This window comes from Gopherus flavomarginatus, chromosome 4, assembly GCF_025201925.1.
Source record: "Gopherus flavomarginatus isolate rGopFla2 chromosome 4, rGopFla2.mat.asm, whole genome shotgun sequence".
Lineage (NCBI taxonomy): Eukaryota > Metazoa > Chordata > Testudines > Testudinidae > Gopherus > Gopherus flavomarginatus.
In genome coordinates, this window is record NC_066620.1 from 81,422,896 (window position 1) to 81,443,849 (window position 20,954).

Genomic DNA, 20,954 nt, shown 5'->3' on the forward strand with positions numbered 1-20,954 from the left:
ACATAAACAGTCCTGTTAAGGCAATTATAGAACTTACATGAGTAAAATTTCTGTATCTGCAGAATTGGGCCCTTAAATAGCACTTTACAATGTATTGTCTCAAGGTGCTTTACATACACTAATTAACTGAGCCTAACAGCATCTCTTAGAGATAATAGCCTCTTTTTGCAGATGTATTGTTACCTCTCTTTGGGCTGGGTTGTACTTTTTACTGTCTTATTTTAGTAAATTAATAATAAATGTTACTGTTCCATTTTCTCCAGCAAAAATGAGAGGAGGATAGAAAACCTGTTCAGCCTCTTTTTCTCCTATAGGAAACGTGCAAGGATAAAATAAGGTTGGGAATGAAATAAAAATGCAGAGGAACTAAAATGTAAAAAATACTATAAATAGAAAACATTACAATAAAATAACTTTCATAATTATAGAGGAAAAGAACAGATGTTACTCACACAAATAGGAAGCCTACTAAAATTAGGAGGTGAAAATAGCTGAAATGTGAATATGAAAAAAAAAACTTATATGGAACAGAAACCAGAGATATTGGAAGTACTCAACAATAAGAAAGCATGAAATAAAATAACCGTGTGCTTGCATTTTTAATTGTTTATGGAAGAAGATCAGAATGAGATTTTAAGTGAATTATATAATAATTTGTACTTGTGAAATGATAGATTAATTCAGTCAGATTTTAGATCTTGTGTTCTGAAAACAGAGGTGGTGGAATCTGATAGAGGGCATGAGAAACCTGGAATTCCTGGAGGCTGCTAGTTGTAGTATTGGATATAGTAGTTGCCTAAGATGAAAACACTGGTGTTGAATTTTAATAAAATATTTTAATTATTTATGGATCACCCAAGCTGGAAAGCCTTCAAGTACCTGACAAAATAAAATGAACTCATTTCATTCCTAGGATTTTTATTTTATTTTATTTTTTGGACACTGGGTTGCACTGGCAAAGGCATATCCACATGTATACTCTATATAAAGTACTGGTTAAAAATACTGAGAGGAATTGGGTGCAGAGTGGAGATATTAGGGTGACCAGATGTCCTGATTTTATAGGGATAGTCCTGACTTTTGGGTGTTTTTCTTACATAGGCACCTGTTACCCCCCACCTCCTGTCACGATTTTTCACATTTGCTGTCTGGTCACCCTAGGAGATACTGATTTTAAAAAAGGAAAACATTGGGATACTCTGATGCTGATATCTTGGAACTTCCACAATTCTAAACAACTATCTAACATTTCTCAGCTACCAGAAATTTTATTCTTCAAGTAATTGTACCTATGGGTGCTCCACTTCAGGATGTGTATGTGCCCATGCATTCTTGATCAGAGATTTTGTCAGCACTGCCCATGGGTCCACTCCTTCCTGGGAGCTCATCACCTGAGACAGATGGATCCTGGAAGTGATTTCAACAGGCTGCTCCATTCAGTTCAGCTCCAGCTCCCTCCCACCCTCTTGTCGCAGAGGTTCAGAATGGTAACTCTGGCAGCTGGAATGGTAATTCTCCCTCTGGAATTGGAAGATTAGTTTGTGTCTCTCTGGACCTTCAGGATGCTTATTTTCATATATCCATGCACTCTTCCCACAGATGTTTCGTTGGTGGTAGGGATCATTACCAATGCTGTCTTCTACCCTTCAGCTTCTCCACCGCCCCAAGGCTCTTTACAAAGGTTGTCTTAGCTGTTGCAGCCCATATCAGTCAAATGGAGATAATCCTCTTTTCCTACCTGGCCAACTAGCTTCTGAAGGGTTGCTCATTTCTTGAGTGACAGTCAGCATCCAGCAAGGCTCTTTAGGCCTCTGCCTTAATGCAGAAGTCTACGCTTATACCCGCAAAATGGACAAACTTCACAGGGGCTCCTCTAGACTCTACTATTGCCAGAGCATACTTACCCACAGGCAGGTTTGCTATGATACCCAGCCTCATTTCTTCAATATAACAGAGCCCACAAACCTTCAGCTCCCAGGCCATGTGGCAGCCTGTAAATTCATACCATCCTTTGCAAGATTACACTCCCATTATCTTCAAGCCTGACTAAATAGTCTACATACCCAAAAAACACCATCTGTCCGAGCAGATATCGATACCCAGAAGGTCCTCAACTCCCTCAACGGGGGGAAAAAAACCTTAAAAGGTCTGTATGGGAGTACTGTTCTCAAATCCGCCTCTCCCAGAGATCACCACAGGTGTCTCTCTGCCAGGTTGGGGCACTCACCTTCTCTGACTTCACAGCTCAAGGCAAGGGGACTCCCCAGGATATTGCTCTCCATGTCAACATATTGCTCTCCATATCAACATTTTAGAACTCACGGCAGTCCATTACACTTACCATTGCTTTCTACAGCATATCCGGGACCCCTCAGTCAGACCCATGGTGGACAACAGAACAGCAATGTGTTATGTAAATTGTCAAGGAGGAGCAAGATCTCAGTTCTTGTGCACAGAATCCATGAAACTATGGAATGATGCATATTGCAGGGCACAGAGAGATCAATGGTTTATCTACTGGGGCTATGAAACATAGTAGCAGTCTCCCTGCGCAGATTTTTGGGCCATGACTGCAAGTGAGAGCTCATTGATGCAGTATTCCAGAAGATTTGCCTTATCCTGAGTCTTCTGGAAATAAATCTGTTTGTAATGCCCTCTAGTGCGAAGTGCTGATGGTTCTGGTTGAGAGAAGTATGCAGTCAGCATAGGTGCCATCTCCATGGGTGCTCTGGAGCTGGAGCACCCCTGGGGGGAAAAATGATGAGTGCTTCGCACCCACCAGCAGCCCCCCATCAGCTCCTACCCCTCCCCCCCATGCCTCCTGCCCAATGGTGGCCCCATCAATCAATCCCTACCCCCAGCACCTCCCGCCCACTGTGGATCAGCTGTTTAGTAGCATGCAGGAGGCTCTGGGAGGTGTAGGAGGGGAGAGGGAGGAGTGAGGGCAGGGACATTCAGGGGAGGGAGTGGGAAGCGGCAGGGTGGAGTAGGGGCAAGGCCTGGGGAGGAGTAGGAGTCAAGCAGCCATCTGGGAAAGGACAAAGTCGGTGCTGGTGGCAGTTAGAACTAGCTGGGAGATGCTGTAGTGATCCCTTCAGGAATCTGCTGATGCCTTTACTCTTCAAAGTCCTGAACAAGTTGAAACAGGAGAGATCAATGGCCAGGAGTGGCAGTTTTGTAGAAATTTTGGTGGTGCCCAGAACCCACCCCACCCAAACTCCACCCCCCGCACCTGCCTAAGGCTCTGGGAGGGAGTTTGGGTGTGGGAGAGGAGATCTGGGGTGCGGGCCCTGGGCTGGGGCAGGAGATTGGGGTGCAGGACAGCTGAGAGGTTGGGCTCTGGAAGGGAGTTTGGGGGGGGTCTGGGGTGCAGGCTCTGGGATGGAGTTTGGGTGCAGGCTCCAGGCAGGGGGTGGGGGTATAGGAGGGGTGAGGGGTGCAGGCTCTGGGAGGGAGTGCAGAGGGCTGGGGTGCAGTCTCTGGGAGGGAGTTTTGGGGCAGGAGGGGATGTGTGGAATGGGAGTGGGGGGGTGCAAGCTCTGGGACAGATTTTGGATGCTGTGTGCAGGTTGGGGCTGGGGGTGCAGGAGGGTACGAGGGGTTCAGACTCTGGGAGGGAGTTTGGGTGTAGGCTCTGGACTGGGGTGGGAGTGCAGGCTTTGGAAAGGAGTTTGGGGGCTGAATGGGGGGTGCAGGCTCTGGGAGGGAGTTTGCGTGCAAGCTCTGGGGGGCAGATGGGGAGGGGAGTGTGGCGCTTACCTGGGGCTCCTAGCCAGAGTGGCCAGGAGTCTCCATGTGCTGCTACCCCCAGGCACTACCCCCACAGCTTCCCACTGGCTGCTGGGGCACTTGGGGTGGGATACAGACCCACCCCGCCCAGGGGCTGCAGGGAGACACCTGAAGCCATGTGGAGTGAGCAGGCAGGAAGTCACTCAGCTCTGCTGCAGTCCTGGTGGTGAGTGGGGGTCTCGGGCTGATTTAAATGGCCCGGGAGACGTGAGTGGGGAGGGGAAGCACCTGGTGGCGAAAGGCGGGGCCGAGGGAGAGACCGGTACCTGCCTCAGATAGGGCTAGGGCTTGAGCTGGGCCCGTGGTGCCTGGCCACCAGCAATATTTCTGGTGCACAGGCCCATAGAACTCTCCTCCCATGTCAATGTCCATCCTCATAGCATCACCATGACCGAGGCAAGTATGGTTCCCAGAGCTCCTTTGACTGTCCTTGCAACCCACCTCTCCACTTTCCTCTGACAGCAGGTCTCCTTACCCGGGAGTCAGGAACCACGACTCACTGCCATCTCTTGTCACTTAACCTCAGTGCGTGGCTACTCTATGCCTCTCTGGCATAGGAAAGGACTGATCTCCAGACTTCCAAACAGTACTGTTCAATAGTAGAAAATCCACTACAAAGAAAACCTACCTGTAAAAAGTGAAAATCTTTTCAGACTCTGTGCTGCCTCTGAGCTATACCTCCTTGAGTCTCATTTTTCCAGCATGCTCTAGTCTGCAAAATTTGAAAACCACCGGATTATCTCTGAGCTAAGTTTAGGTTCACCTAGCTTTTCACTCTGCCACCCCATTGAAGGGTATTCAGTCTTCACTCACCCAACTACTGCAAGGTTCATTAAAGGCCTGTTAAACCTTTTTCCTACTCTTGAGGAACATTGTCCTCCATGGAACCTCAACATAGTTCTAAATGTGCTGAGAAAACCCCCATTTGAGCCTATGAATAGCTGTTCCCTCCTTCGTCTCTTTCAACATTTTGTTCTTTACAGGTATCACCTTGGCTGTGAGGGTAGGAGAGCTAGGGGCCCTAGTGGGTGACTCACCATACATAGTGTTTTATCATGGAAAGGTGGCAGAGGTAGATTAAGGTTTCGTGGGGTTCTGGGCCAGAGTGGGGGGGCGGGGCCCTCTGTACTCCTGCCTGCAGCCCCACCCATGGCCCCACACCTTTCTGTCCCTTCTCCCTGCCCCTGTTCCACCCACAGTCCAGCCCCATCCCACCTTGCCCCCCCCCCGCCACTGCTGCCCTGCAATCCATTTGCTCCTTTCTTCCCCCTGCATGGCCCCAAGACTGGAGAAGCTCTGTCCCCCCACCACAGCCTGGGGCCATGGCAGGGGCTGAGAGCTTCCCCCAGCCCTGAAGCTGTGGCTTGAGCTCCTCCAGTCCCGGGGCTGCAGCAGGAATCGGGATGCAGGGGCTTCCCTCGCCCCGCACATCCGGTGCTTCTACCAGGGCTCCATGCTTCTGCTGCCCTGCAGTGGATGTCTGCTGGGGATGGTGTGCCCATCTTTCTGGAGCCCCCTAATTGGCTGGGAGCATGGCCCCATGGGCCCATTAGCTAATCCATCAATGAAAGGTGATATGTCCAGACCCTTGTTTCCTACCTAAGGTATCTTTTTAGAGTTCCAGATTGATTAAGACATTCATTTAATGGTGTTTTACCCCAAGTGTCACTCTTAGAGGAAGGCTAGTCTCCGATCACTAGATGCAAGACTTGCTTTTTACCTCAACAGGACTGAGCCCTTCGGGGCTTCTCTTAGACTTTTCATCTCTATCACAGAACGAATGAAGGCACCTAATCTGTAGAGACTATAATAATAAATAGAAGCTGGGAATGGATGATGGGATGGATCACTTGATGATTACCTGTTCTGTTCATTCCCTCTGGGGCATGTGGCATTGGCCACTGTTGGAAGACAGGATACTGGGCTAGACGGACCTTTGGTCTGACCTAGTATGGCTACTTTATGTTAAATAGATGTCAGGGTGCATATTAGTCTGTTATAAAGCCCTCTTGGAGTGATTGCTCATTCCACCTGTTCCCAGTCTACCTCTGTAGCCTTACTGAAGTACATATCCCTCTCGGATATTTGTAAAGCTGCTACTTGATCATTGGTGCATGCTTTTTTCATAGCACTGTGCATGCTTCCAGAGCTCACATGGCTTTTGGTATCACTGTTCTATGTTCTGTTATAAATCTGCCGCTTCAGCACACATTTCCATAATAGAGATTCTGCTCAGGAATCTCCTGAAGTGGAGCTCCCATAGGAACAATTTCTCAAAGAAGAGGTTACTTATCTCATACAGTAACCGGAGTTCTTTGAGATGTGTGTTGTCCCTATGGATGCTCCATTAACCACCTTTCTTCCAGTCTGCTTCAGGGTCATTCTTGGACTTCAGGGTTGAGAAGGAACTGGAGTGGCAGTGGGCCCACTATACCCTATATATACTCACACCAGGCATGAGTAGGGCACAGGCACAGACCAGTGGACATTGCTGGCAAAACCCTGATCAAGAGTGCGTGCGCATTCTGAAGTGGAGCATCCATAGGGATAAAGCATCTCAAAGAGCTTCAGTTATCATGCAAGGTAAGTAACATCTCTTTGCTATCATCTTGCCACATTTAGGATCAATGATGGTACAAGAATGAGTCTGAGAAACGTTTCTATTTGCATTCTGCAACCCCTCTGTAGTGATGGTTTTTGGAAGTTACTATATGGTAAGAAAATTATACTTTCTCTCAGTGCTAGTAGCATGGTCCTGCTATGCATATCCTTTACCTCTTCTGTGGGCAGTTCACAATGGTGCCAGTTAGCTGTGCCTTAGCAGGTGGGGAGTTTAATGCTAGGCAGTTTGTTTTTTTTTGTCACATGTAACCATGGAGAAGGGGAGACAGTACAATAAGTCTGTCTTATCCTATGTACAGAACAATTTCAGGTAAGTGTGGTCAGAGTAAGACCCAGCTTACAGGGAGGTGCCCCTCCCACCGCTGTGCACAGGGGGCAGGGAAGAATATGTGGTATAGACTAGGGAGATAGCAAAGATAGTGAATATTATAGTGTAATGATTTCGGATTTACATATTTTTGTCAAACTTCTGTTGTATATAATGTGTCTGCAACAGCAGACCTAACTCTTGTTTCTGTGAGTCCGTTCAGTATGTTTATCCTTCATCACACAACTGCAAGACTCTAGGTTTGGCTGTTCGTTCTCCTAATGCAATAGGAACTTCCTTGCAGTGTTGGGCCTGAGTTGCAAACCATTATCCATATGAATAATCTTATCTCATATGGCTACTGTCCAGTCTCATTGAAATAAACAGGACTACTTGTATGGAAAAAAAGTTAGCATGACTGGACTTAGTCCTAGTCTTCTGCATGGCCCAATAAATTATAGAACTGGTTTGAGAAAAGAAATCCACTCCTTGCCGCAAACAATAAAACTAAAAATGTATTGAGCTTTGTCCCTAAGGACACTACAGATGTAGATTGGCAAGCGTTGAAGACAGTAAAGTTATGGACCTCTGAAGGAAAGCCACAGCTCCCAAACTCTTAAGACTATCCTACATGACCTTTTAATAATTCCAGCCCAACCAATCTCAGTTGTTGCAAGAAGACATAAGTAAATAGATGGCTTCTTAGATCTAGTTCTGTAGCACACTCACTTGGTTTAAGATTATATTCTGAAGCAGAGGAAAATTTGTACAATGGCTTCAAATCTTTCTTTTTTTAATACAGCTTATCTGAAAACCAGTGATGCTGCATTTTAAAATGACAAAGCCCTTGCAATGAAGAGATGACCAGCTAAAGTTTCCTTGTTTGTTAAAATATAGACAGCATGCTATATAATTACTGAATAAGAAATATTTATCGAGCTCTGTAAATGTGCATGGTGCCCCAAAAAACATGGAGGGCCAAATTTTACACCCAAATATTTGTCCAATTCCTGCTAACATCAGAGCAGAATCTGGCCTTTGATGCTCCATTTGGTACAATTTGATCCCTCAAAAGAAAAAAAAATGTTCTTCAGAAGCACCAGAGATTAGTCATCTTTGGCAAGGATGAGTTAGCACCATCCAGAAAGGGAGTAAACTCTGTATGAGGCAGAAAAATAATCCCCTTCAGGTGGATGGCAGAATGTTGTCATGGAGCTCCCAGGAAACCCCTACAACATGTCAAAAGGAAGGCATTGGGGAACAACTGCTTGATGTGATATGCTAACCAACAAAACATCCTCTTGACTGAAAAAAGCCATATCAAAAATGCCAGCTTACCACACTAACAAAGATATAGAGACTTAGATTATTTACATCAGGGCATGGGAGACAACATAAACATGATATGGTGGACGTGGAGCTACTGCATAGTCTAAGAATACTGATAAGTAATAATGGATATGAATAGAGTAAGGGTCTGTCTATGCAGTAAGGGTCTGTCTATGCAGTACTTTGGAGTGAGCCTCCTACCCCAAGTCAACAGACTTGGGCTAGCGGGACTCATGCTTGCTCTTTAAAAATAGCTATGTAGACAGTTCTTTGAAGTTTATTCCTGGGGGAATTCTGAGGCACTGCGCAATGCAGGATTTGCAGAAATTAATGTTGAGTGCACAGAATTTCCTTTTTTCCCTGCAGAAGTGGGCTGCAGAGATGTTGGCTGCCACTAGCTTGCAAATAGAAGACAAGGTCAGGGGGAGGAAACTGAAGGGTTCCTAGCAGTTGCGGTTCTCAGCACACCCTGAAGGAAGGAGGCAGCGGTGCGCAGGAAACTCTGTGCAAGCATGGGACTCAGCTGCAGGCTGTTTCTTCCTCTGGATCCCTGGGCTCTAGGAGGATAGGGTCTGTGAGTGTCTGGCCAGGAGTGGGGCAGCAGGGCTCTGCGGGATAGGGGGTGTGAGTGACTGGGGCTGGGGATGTGTGTGGCTGGCCTCTGGATGGGGCAGAGGATGTGAGTGTCCGGACTGAGGGAGCCCCACAGCTTGGGGGGGGCCCTGGCAGGGCTCTGCGGGGGAGGGGGAAGAGATGCAGGAACTGAGTTGTCATAGGGGTTTCTTTAATTCTCTACTCCTGGGGAAATTTTTGTGTGTCTCTGTATTGTCACAGACATACTTGCTGACATTTATTTTGAAATAAATTACCAGAATAATTGAAACTGGCATGATTATATAGTGTTGTTTTGACAAATAAAATTTACAGAATCTTAAATTTTGTGCACAGATTTTATTTTTTTTAGCTCAGAATTCCCCCAGGAGTAGGAGTTGCATCTCAGGCTGGAACTCTCTCTCCCTCTCTCTCTCGCAAGCCCACAACGGCTCTTCCCTCATGCCCCCTGCCTCCCGACTTCAGTTCCTGCGCTCCAGCCCAATCCTCAACTTCAAAAGCACTGTCTATATGACTGTAAATGAAGATGGTTTATGGTTTTAAAGTCTGTATTCTCTAGCATCATTTTTTTTCTAAATAAAATATTACTTTGCTTTAAGGAGGCTGTTTGGTTACTGGATACCAGTCATTGCTCCCCAAGGAAACAGAACTGCAGGATCTGACCCTGTCAGATATGCTGAGATAATCATGGTTAGTACCGGGGGATGCTGTCCAAAGCCCAGTCTGAGTTTGGAAGAATCGTGTGATTTTACCCTAACACAGATAATAGCTGGGGATTAGTTGGTGATTGGTCCTTCTTTGAGCAGGGGGTTAGACTAGATGACCTCCTGAGGTCCCTTCCAACCCTGATATTCTATGATTCTGTGATTCTAGAGGCTTGGGACCCGAATGAGGTCCGCTTGAAGAGACCAAGAGTGATCAGAGGTGCAATTGGCCTGGTAACTTCATGCACCTGGAACTGAGGGAATCCGGATTGTGAAGTTACTTGGTGAGAACTGTGTTTAATTTTTAGAGGAGTTCAAAAAGAGATTGGACACATGAATAGATAACCAGGTTTACCACCTTCTGTGACACCTCTGGCCCTAGCCACTAAATGTCCCAAAACAGCATAGTGGAATAGACCAAGTAGGAATGTCTTACGTTTCTATTGTTCTACTGTACCAGTTCTTGCTTTCAGAAAATCGTGCCTTTTCAGAGTACTGAGAAGGGTGTGGTGTGTGTGACACCACCGTAAGGCTTAGGGACGGATTTTAAAAAGTGTTTTGGCACTTAGCAGATTTTCAAGAGTGCCTAGGCAACTACTATATTTGAATCATTAGATGCCTAAATATCTTTCAAAATCAGAGCTAGAGCTAGAACTAGTGCCGTGCCTTCCAGCTATGATCAGCCAGTGAGCTCTGGTGGTGTGATATAATGCTTGTACAGGAAGACACAGAGTTATAGGTTGGGTGAGTGAATTTCTGAAAAAACAGTTGGAACCAGAATTATCTGATTTTCTCATGCCATTTAATTCAACTGAGTTTAAATGACTTTTTTTATTATTCAGATAAAATTTAGCTTTCTAGTTTTGTCTCAGGACTTAAGTGCTATGGCAGGGGTCAGCAACCTTTCAGAAGTGGTGTGCCGAGTCTTCATTTATTCACTCTAATTTCTGGTTTCATGTGCCAGTAATACATTTTATCATTTTTAGAAGGTCTCTTTCTATAAGTCTATAATATATAGCTAAACTATTGTTGTATGTAAAGTAACTAAGGTTTTTAAAATGTATAAGAAGTTTCATTTAAAATTGCAGATCCCCCCACACTGGTGGCCACTGTGAGTGCCACTGAAAATCAGCTCGTGTGCTGCATTTGGCATGCGTGCCATAGGTTGCCTACCCCTGTGCTATGGCAAAAAAATATAGAAATGGAGCTGCCTCTTCTATCATCTAGCCAACAGAGAATCAAAACAAAATGAAGATTATCTGTTACCAGTGGACAAAACAATGACAGGAAACAGTTGCTTATGACCCTGTAATATTATGTTGCATATCATTCTTCATATTTGTAAGCACTTTATATTCCTAGATCTCATAGTGGTTTACAAACCAGGGTATATAGCCTTATCCACACTTTTACAGATGGGGAAACTGAGGCATGGAGGTCAAGGGATTTGGAAGGAGCAGATCCTGTACAGAGTTGGGATTTAGAGCGCTGTTCTCCAACTCCCAGTCCAGCACTGAACCCACTGGATCATGCTGCCGTATAAGCAGAAAAGCCAACTTGAATCTAAAAGTTTGTCATGTATTATGGAACCACTTGGAGTTCTTTCTTACATGTTTTGACTTCCAAAGCAGTTCATTTCATTTGAGGAGGGAGCCGCCTCATCCAAATGGGTAATCTTGTACTTTGTGAACAATAAAGGCAGTAGGATGTAAGCAAAGGCCAAGGGACTAGGAGAAAAGTTTGCTTGCTTTTTTGTTTTAATTTGTTAGCTAACAGTTTTACTAACTCCTTTAAGAACCCTGGCATAGACATGGCAAATTGTATTTTAACATGTAGCTAGTCAAGGTTAACCCAGGAGAGGAGTCTAGCTTTCATTTCAGACGACTAACACATGTTTAAATACAACATGACTACAGCGTAGCCTTTTTAAAAGGCCCTTGACTTCTTGAGATGCAACTGATACAATTTAATAGTATTTTTTTCCCAGATGCTAGTGTTAACTAGTATTGATAATGGTAGGTGGCTCCTCCTGACCTTATTGATGAATATGGTGCACCTTCACTGCCTATCTCTGATGGGGATGGGTGCGCTGCCATTGCCCACCATACATTCACTTGCTTTACTCAAAGTTCTGTCCACTCCAAATGACTTGTTGTGATGCTTGTATTCCACCACTCCAGCCTGTTGCACTGATCCACAATCCCGCAGAGAGACTATGGAGAGAAGGGGAAACAGTACTTGTGCAGTCTTTATACCTCTGCATTTCATGAAATCCAAACTATTAAAGCTGTGCCCCTTGCTTTTTGAAATCTAACTTTTAGTTGATTTTACCATCCCATTAGGTGCAATTGCACTCTATAGACCCCCTAATAATCTCGCAAGATTCAGCATTACTCAACTGTAGGGTTTTCTATGTAGCTGGTGTTCAGCATCCTATTATCCGAGTGCCTTTTTGGTAGTCAGTTACTGAGATGCAAATGCACAAATAAGACTTGCCTAATTCAGAATTTTTAAGTGTATAAACTGGTGTTCTCATTATTTGGTTTGGTTCTTTCCTATGAACCATTTATATAATTCATTCTTTACTTACATGATTATGTCTCTGTTTTGTAATTTTTCGTACTTCACATGTGTAACTGATATTCAGCATGCCAATGGTTTAATTATGCTATTTGAATTTCACAGAGTGAAGTCTTCATAGTCATTTAGGTGTTTGCTACTTGACTGACTACCTAAAGTTTACTACTTAATGTGATACCTCATAAGATTGAGGCCAAAGTTTTTATACAAACCCCCTCCCACTCACCCCCTGTGTTCCCTCTCTTTTTTCCCCACATATGTGCAGAATGAATTTTGTTATGTGCACCAATATGAAGGTGATGTGTCACACATCACCTTCATATTGGTGCACATAACAAAATTCATTGGGTGGGTGTGGAGCTGAGGGGTTCAGAGTGTGGGAGGGGGCTCAGGGCTGGGGCAGAGGGTTGGGGTGCAGGGTTGTGAGGGCTCTGGGATGGGGATGAAGGGTTTGAGGTGCAGGAGGGTGCTCTGGGGCTATGGCAGGGATAGAGGACTCCCCCCAGCTCTCTTCCTATTACAGCACCTGGGCTGGGGGGATAGGCGCCTCTCCCCACTGCAGCAGCTCCAGGGCTGGGGCCATGGTATAGGGGCCCCTCCCCTGGCCATGGCAGGGCTGGTGCTGAGTTGGAGGAGCGTTGCCCCCATAGCTGCCAACTCTCTGGAGCACCTACAGAAAAATTAGTGGGTACTACTGATGAGCAGCACCCATCAGCAAACAAGCTCCCCCCACCTCCCCAGCACCTCTTACCCTTCCAGCATGCCCCACTGACCAACTCCTCTCCTCCCTCCCAGCATCTTCTGTTTGCCGGCAGCCCTGCTAACCAACTTCTCTCTCTCCCCCTCCCAGTGCCTCTGGTCTGCTGCAAACAGCTGTTTCACAATGTGTAGGAAGCTCTGGGTGGGAGGGGGAAGGAGTGGGAATGGGGTACATTCAGGGGAGGAGGTGGGGAAGACGATTTAGGGGAAGGGCCTGAGCACCATCTGGCTAGAGGGGAAGTCAGCATCTATGGTGTGCCCCTTCCTTGGCCATGACAGGTCGGCTGAGTGGGTTCCCTGAGTGCCTGCACCATGCTAGAATCATACAATATCAGGGTTGGAAGGGGCCTCAGGAGGTCATTTAGTCCAACCCTCTGCTCAAAGCAGGACCAATCCCCAGACAGATTTTTGCCCAGATCCCTAAATGGCCCCCTCAAGGATTGAACTCACAACGCTGGGTTTAGTAGGCCAATGCTCAAACCACTGAACTATGCCTCCCACATAGGCTGCTGTGTACCTTACAGGGAACTTAGCCCCTCCACCGATCATCCACTTCTCACCCACAAATGCCTGTATATTATATTTACTCATCATTTGACTTGTATATTTGATTTTTATGCTCCATGGGGCAGGGAACTTGCTTCACTTTATACCTATAAAGTGCCATGCACATCTATGACCTTTATACAAATATATATTTTCTGATTGGGACATTGCCACCATTATAGTAGATCTCATCAGATCTCAATACTAATGCACCTGAAATCCAGAGCACCTCTTAATATTTGAATCTGATCCAGTTGTAGTTAGTTGGAGTCTTTCCACTGATTTCAATGGAAGTTGGATTAGGTCTTATATTGTACGCAAAATTTTTATTTTTTTTAAATTTTCCATATTTTATTTGCCAAAATAACACAATATAATCATACCAGTTTCAATTTTTGGTAATTTATTTCACAGTATGAGTCAGCAAGTATATCTGTAACAATACAAACAACAAAAAAGATTCAGGAAATGTTTTTTGACTAATAGATTCCTTACTAGGTATATTAATACAGAACCCGGAATAATAATTCATTTAAACTACACTACAGAATTGTATTTCCTGCACCCCTCAGAAGCAGTACAAAGGCTTAGGGGAGTTAGAGGTAACAGAGGAGTTGAGGGAGAGGGAAGTAAATTGTTGGAAAGGAGCCTGGGTGTGAACTTGGAGGGCTGTTGGGTATGGGTGGGAACAGTATGAAACAGGTTTTTGGGGGGGCAAGATTGTTAGAGAGCGTCCCCATGCAGAATCTGGCTGATCCCTAGCCTCTCCCATTCAGTCAGGCATATCTGACCCTGTCCCCATGTGTTCCTGCACCCCCCCATGTGTCCTTATAGCCCCTGTCGACATATGTCCTGACACCCACTCCCCCCGTCCTTATGTGGCTCTGTACCCCTCTCCCATCCCTATTTGGCCCTGCATCCCCACTCAGCCACCCGCATTCCCATGTAGCTCTGCTCCCCCTACCTCATCACCTTGTGGCCCTGCACCTCCCTCACCGCTTTGGCCCTGCGCCTCCACTCCCATTTAGCCCCTGTCCCAATCTGTCCTCCCCCACTAGCCCTTATGAGCTCCTGTCTGACATTCCCCAGCACCCCATGCTGTCTATTTCCCCCTGCCCTTGCCCCTCCTGACTTGGCCTGCAGGGCCAGCTCTAGGTTTTTTGCCGCCCCAAGCAACACCACCACCAACAAAAAACCTCTGAAAGCACAACTGTCGAAGCCAAAAAAACCCCTCCCAGAATGTCACCCCTGGAATTATGCCGCCCCAAGCACGTGCTTGGTTTGCTGGTGCCTAGAGCCGGTCCTGCTGGCTTGACAGGTGCTGTGAAGAAGGCAGGCTCTTTCTCTTCCCTCGCTGGCCGGGAGCTGTTGCTGTGTTCTTTTGCAGAAGGCATAACAGCAGAAGTTATTTTCTGCTGTGAGCTGTTGCTGTTCTTGCACTACAGTGCCCTGGGGTGGGCAAAAGGCAGAACTGAAGCAACATTTCCGCACAAGCTTATTTCTGCTCAAAAACTTAAAAATGTGTGGCTCATTAATTATGCATGTGGAGTAGCACAGAATTCCTCCTGGAGTATAATTTTACTGAATTGTATGCAAATTGGGGAACTTGGAAAAAACTACCTAAGCACACTTACATTTGTGACTTCTAATCAAGACTTGAAGCCAGGTTTCTAGAGATGACATAGTGAATTGTTGTATTGCACAAATCATACCCTGCTTCTCCTACACCCCCCACACGGAGTCACTGCCAGCTTCCCCATTGCACCCTGACTTGCCCCACAACTGTCCCCTTTTCCCCAAAATTGGGCTGCATCCCCTTCCCTCCCCAGAGTGCAGGGGGGCAGTTTCTGGGCATTTCCACTGGCAGGGGGTGTGGCAGCCAGCACTGACAAGCCCCACTGTCAACGCCCACCCTGCTCCCAGGGACTACAGACAACCAACCCCCACCGTGAAGAGCAGGGTCAAGACAGTGCCCAGGAGCCCCTGGGCATCATGTTCACTGGGGGGTTGCCCCCAGCTCCCTACCACTCCAGGAGAGTGGGGGAGACTCAGAGGTAGGGGGAGCCAGGAGCTCAGCGGGGTTAATGCTGGGAACCCTCTCCCTGCACCAGACCATTTCCTCGCTTGGAGTTTCTTTTTGGTCCGCTCAGACCACTTCAGCTGGGGTGGCTGGTACCATGGTGTGGGGCATTCTGGGACTAGTAGTGCAGCTGGCAGCACAAGTCCCAGGCCCCAGCGGAACACAGTGGTGTGCAAACTACAAGGGGTTCCCAGTCCCTTTTGCACCTGCACACTGTGCTTCCCAGCCTGCTGAGTGTTTCAGCTGGCACAGAGAAGTTGCTGACTCTTGACATTGCTGGGCTGTGGCCCAGGCTGAATTAACCCTTTGTGAGCTCCTTCCAAGTGTGGGCTTGGACCCACGGTGCCACCGGAGCCATGGTAAACCCAGTACTTAGTACACTAAACACCACAAGAACTACTACTTGGGTGAAACAAAACAATCACTACACTAACAGAAAAATGATAAAAGATAAAAACACCATATCACCTGTTGATGAACACTTCACTGAATGATCACTCCATATGTGACCTCTGTCATCATCCTCAGAGGAAACCTGCACAACACCTTCAAAAGACGGGCCTGGAAGCTTAAATTGGTAGCGTTGCTAGACACTAAAAATCACAGACCCGAAAACAGTGGATTTATGGCTTATTACAACAATCTGTAACCTATTAACCCTCTGTCCTGTGATTGCACAGGTGTTAACTACCCACTTCACCTTGAATGGTTTCTTGCAACATGTGTTAACTCTTTATGGTGAACAATCTATTTCACCTTGTCTTTGGCGAGGACACTGAGTACATTTCCCTGACGTGAAGAAGAGCTCTGTATAAACTCAAAGCTTCTCTCTCTCACCAACAGAATTTGGTCCAATAAAAGATTCTACCTTACCCATCTTATCTTTGTTACCTTCATAGTTTGCGGACAGATATCAGAGTTGATACATAACTCTTTGTTTTTTTAAAAGCAGCGTAATTCCTACACTTAATGGGGGTTTGTTTTGTGTTTAGGCTAGTAAAGTACATATCCCAATCATGGAAACCATAAAAAACAGGGAAATAAACAGTTAAGTCTTTGAGCATAAGAACGGCCATACTGGGTCAGACCAAAGGTCCATCTAGCCCAGTATCTTGTCTTCCAACAGTGGCCAACTGCTAGGTGCCCCAGAGGGAATGAACAGAACAGGTAATCATCAAGTAATTCATCCCCTGTCACCCATTCCCAGCTTCTGGCAAAGAGAGGCTAGGGGCACCATCCCTGCCCAACCTGGCTAATAGCCACTGATGAACCTATACTGCATGAACTTACCTAGTTGAATGCTCCAGCTACACTCAACTCCTTAATTCCCCTTTACAACCTTGATTGCCTCTGTTCCACTACTCTTATCTCTAGCACGCTTCCTGAACAACCTCTGAGCAGTCTTAACTATTACTATTCTTCTTGCTTAAAAAGTCATCTGTTAAGTCATCAGTCATCCTGACTGATATCAGGATGGTGTGGCTTTCATAAATCATATGTACAACAGATCTGTATGTGGCTTTGTATTTGTGTGTAAGTGAGGCCTGAAATAAAATTGCAAATGGTGGTTGAGATGTATTTGTATTATGTGAATGGATGATCTGTGTTGGCAATCTAAATTACGTAGTTTCTGTGTAGAAACTTGCATATGTGATTTGGCATATTAGTTATGCTCAGAGTTGTGGTTGAGGGTGCACATATGTGGGGAGGATGGTAGATGATGAACAGGGGAATTGAGTATAGATGGATTGGTGAACAACTACCAGTACTTATTTTGTCATCTTATGTGGTTTACATTTGTAGTTATGTAGTCTAGCAGTGGTAACTTTATATTTAATTTTATTTCGTTAGTCTCGGGAGAGTTAATTGTAGTCTGATCGCTGTATTACATTAGATAAGTGTACTCCTAACCAAGCCTGTAAGAATTTGTTTAGGACAGCATCTTTTCAAATGCTTTAACTTTTGATTGTTCTAGGGAAAACAGAATGAAGGAAATCATGTCTAATAACAACACAACCAATATATCTCAAGCAAGAAAAGCGGTGGAACAGTTAAAAATGGAAGCATACATGGACAGGATAAAGGTAAATTGAGTCAATGTTGTTCTGAAATTGCCCTTTACTTTTGTGTAGTAAAATTTCACCTTCAGGAGTTCAGAAAATCCTTAACTGAGTACTTTGCAATGTGATATATGAAATAATGTTCAAAGAATAATAACATGGAAAAAACAGTGGTTTATAATTAATTCTATCTGACTTTAAGCAGGGTACTTCTCAAAGGACTGATGCCCAGCCTCCTTTATTTTGGTGGGCAGTGTACATCAGCAAATAATAACAGGTGAAAAAAAGTACTTGCATCTCTAACTCCCTGGTCTGCACCCACAATCAGGTGGTTTGAGGCACAGGTACTCAGATTTGCTCCTGCAGTTAAATGTAGGTGCATTATCCTAACCCGGCAGGAAGAAAGACAAGATTCAAGGGATGTGGGTTAATAAGGTTAATACATATTCATCAATAAATCATGTAGTGTAGGTCATCATTCTTTCCTTAATCATTCTCACCTATTTGGAAGGGCTGTCATCAGCTCTGCCCAACCCGCCCATTGCTTGCACCCCACCACCCTCCGCTCTATGAGGGTGAAAGGAGGTAGGGGGGTTGTCTCATTGCTGTACTAGACATTAGGAATGCCAACTCACTTCCCCCAGATTCCCAACTCCAATTTATCAGGTAACTGGACCCCTTATGGAATGAGGACCTGCACTGGATAGCTGATAAGTTGCAAGAACTTGACCTACCCTCATTAAATACCGCACTGGGGCCCTGGCCTGCTGTAAGGAAGACGAAAAAACATCCTGCCTCACCCAATCTGCCAATGAGTGAAAAATTCCTTCTCAACCCCAAAGAAAAAAGCAACTAGTGCAGTGCCCACAACCGATCATAAAACTCAGAGCTCCTTTGATCCCATGGGTTGGGAGGGTGAGTGCTTCTGGTCCATGGTGAGAGAGATTGTCTGGAGCAGTCGTTCTCAAATTTTTGTACTGGTGACCCCTTTCACATAGCAAGCCTCTGAGTGCGACTCTCTTATAAATTAAAAACACTTTTAAATATATTTAACGCTATTATAAATGCTGGAGGCAAAGCGGGGTTTAGGGTGGAGGCTGACAGCTTGTGACCCCCCATGTAATAACCTCACGACCCCTGAGGGCTCCCAACCCCCATTTTGAGAACCCCTGGTCTGGAGAGAACCATCTATAAATACCTTCCCTCCTAAAATACACAAGACGGTTGGCATCCCACCTGAGTCAGCCTCATACAGTTGCCCTTGGCTCAGGTAACTGTCCTCTTTGCACTCACCTCGTAATCAATTGGGCAGGGGGGGCTTAAAGGAGCCACAAGCACTTTTCTTCCTGATGGCAGGACAAAGCCCAACGGCATTTGGGTTGAAGTGAAAGCAGTTTCTGCAGTTGCAGATTGCACCAATAGTAAAGGAGGCTGTCCTTTAGAACATTTTGGCCCTTAGAATTTGCATCACTCTTGTAAATCACTGTTCTGTCATTCAGTGTTACCACTGAACACAGATGAAACACAAAATACACAATCAATTTCACCTTTATTTTGTTCAGCCAAGTTGTCATTGCGCTAGGGAATTAAGTTGAATGATGCATTTTGGCTTCTCTAGATTTGTCTGCATCTGATATTCAAGGACATCTTTTTGTAGGTTAAATATTACACCTTTAACTGTATTTGTTAAGTATGTGGGGCGAAGAGATTTTAGTTAAAAAAATATGAAAATTTCTAACAAATACAAAGTGTGGAATTACTACTTTTCATTTCTCCCTATGTCTTCCGTTAGGCCAAGATTTTAAAAAGCGACAAGTTGGGCATCCAGAATCACTATTCACCTTAGAAGGGCCTGGTTTTTCAAGGGCATGTACTCAGCACTCTGAAAATCAGCTTCCTTTTAAGATGTTATGTTGCACACACAATCACTAAATCTGAAAAACATATCCTTCAGTAAATAAAGGATGAGAGGGAAGAGAGAGGAGTGTTTTTAAGCAAGTCCACTTCAGTTTAATTAATTTTTTCTCCAACCAACCATTTTACAAATTTCATCATACATTTTGTGCGTTTCTTATGTTCCTCGTGTGCAAGAGTACAATAAATGTTTGCATTGCAAGAAGTTAATTTTAATAGGCTTTAATTTCTTAAATATGCAACCTGCACTTGAATAGAATATTTTAAAATAATCCATTGGGTAAATGAGGGTTACTTTTTCTGTTTAGTTATTGCATAGCATGATCTAAAATAATCTTTGTATTGCTAGCATATAGCTTTCCTATAATCAGTAATATTTATTTACCCTTCAATGGAATGGTGATACCTGGAAAATATTTGTATATGCATATTTTCCCTATTTTTTGTAAAGACCTAAAGCAAATGCTTAATGTCTAGCTCCCATTCCAGAAAAATTTACAGAGATGTTAAAGATGTTGTTTCTTACTAACTGATAAGTATTATAAAGAAGATAGTTATCAATTATTCTCCATGTCCGCTATAGGTAGGACAAGAAGTTATTGGCGTAATCTACAGCAAAGGAGATCTTAGGTTTGATATTAGGGAAAAACTTTCTAACTACAAGGGTAGTTAAGCTCTGGAATAGGCTTCCAAGAGAAGTTGTAGAATCCCCATCACTGGAGGTTTTAAGAACAGCTTGGACAAACACGTGTCAAGAATGGTCTAAGTTTACTTGGTCCTGCCTCAGAGCAGAGTGTCAGACCAGAGCGTAGGTGGTGTGACTTAGTGGTCAGAACAGGAATCTGGCCTAATGGCTGGGGCAAAATCAGAGGACAAGATAATGGTCAGAGTTGGAAGTCAGAACAGAACCAAAGGGCAGAGCTGGAGTCATGGTCAGTAGACAAGCCAGTGGTCAGAGACAGGAGTTCTGAAGAAGGAAGGGACTAAGGCTGTAGTGGAGGCAGGCATCAGTTGAGCAACGGCTGGTACAGGAAGCAGGTCTGGTGCAGCTGTGAGATGGAACACACTGAGCAGTCACTGTGCTGCTGTTGCTGAAAGGCTTAAAGGATGATCTGATCTCTTGGCCCCCCTGTCCAGTCTGGGAGCACAGTCACTTAAGGGGGTTTGTTTGGCCCAGCCAAGCTCATTTGATTGCCACACAACCATGCCCAGAGCCAGCTGAGTTCCTGACACATGGGGATGGACTTGATGACTTCTCAAGGTCCCTTCCAGACATTTCTATGAGTTTGTGAAGTACCATAATCATGTGTGTTCTTTAGTAATAAAGACCAATATCCATTAACACATGAAAGGTCATAAGAGACTTTTAAAACAGTATTTTTAATCCCACACATAGTGGGAGGTTTATCATATGTCAATCTGCTTCTTGTTCTTTCCTTTTTCAAGGAATTTGCCCTTGCCACATTGGACGCCATAGTATCTGAGGGATATACAAAATCTAAATTATACACACAAGGATCTCTGACTGTTTCCATCTCCAAATTTGAGCGCTTTTCGCTTGCTATGGGAAAGCTACAGTAGAACAAAGTGATTGTTGAGGAAATTTGGGTCCATCATCCTAACCCCCATATTTGAGAAGGAGTCTCTCCAAT

At 45.0% G+C, this 20,954-nt stretch overlaps 1 protein-coding gene across 4 annotated transcripts in view; it reads left to right on the top strand.

Annotated features, from left to right (window-relative positions):
• Positions 1-20,954, top strand: part of GNG4 (G protein subunit gamma 4) — a 32,799-nt gene that overhangs the window by 1,795 nt on the left and 10,050 nt on the right. For 3 of the 4 annotated variants that reach the window (XM_050950479.1, XM_050950481.1, XM_050950478.1), the window contains exon 2: positions 17,304-17,412. In XM_050950479.1, coding sequence (XP_050806436.1) covers positions 17,314-17,412 — 99 coding nt within the window. In that variant the 5' untranslated portion in view covers positions 17,304-17,313. Of the gene's footprint in view, positions 1-9,276; positions 9,350-17,303; positions 17,413-20,954 lie in introns of those variants that run through there. The other variant, XM_050950480.1, reaches the window with a different exon arrangement.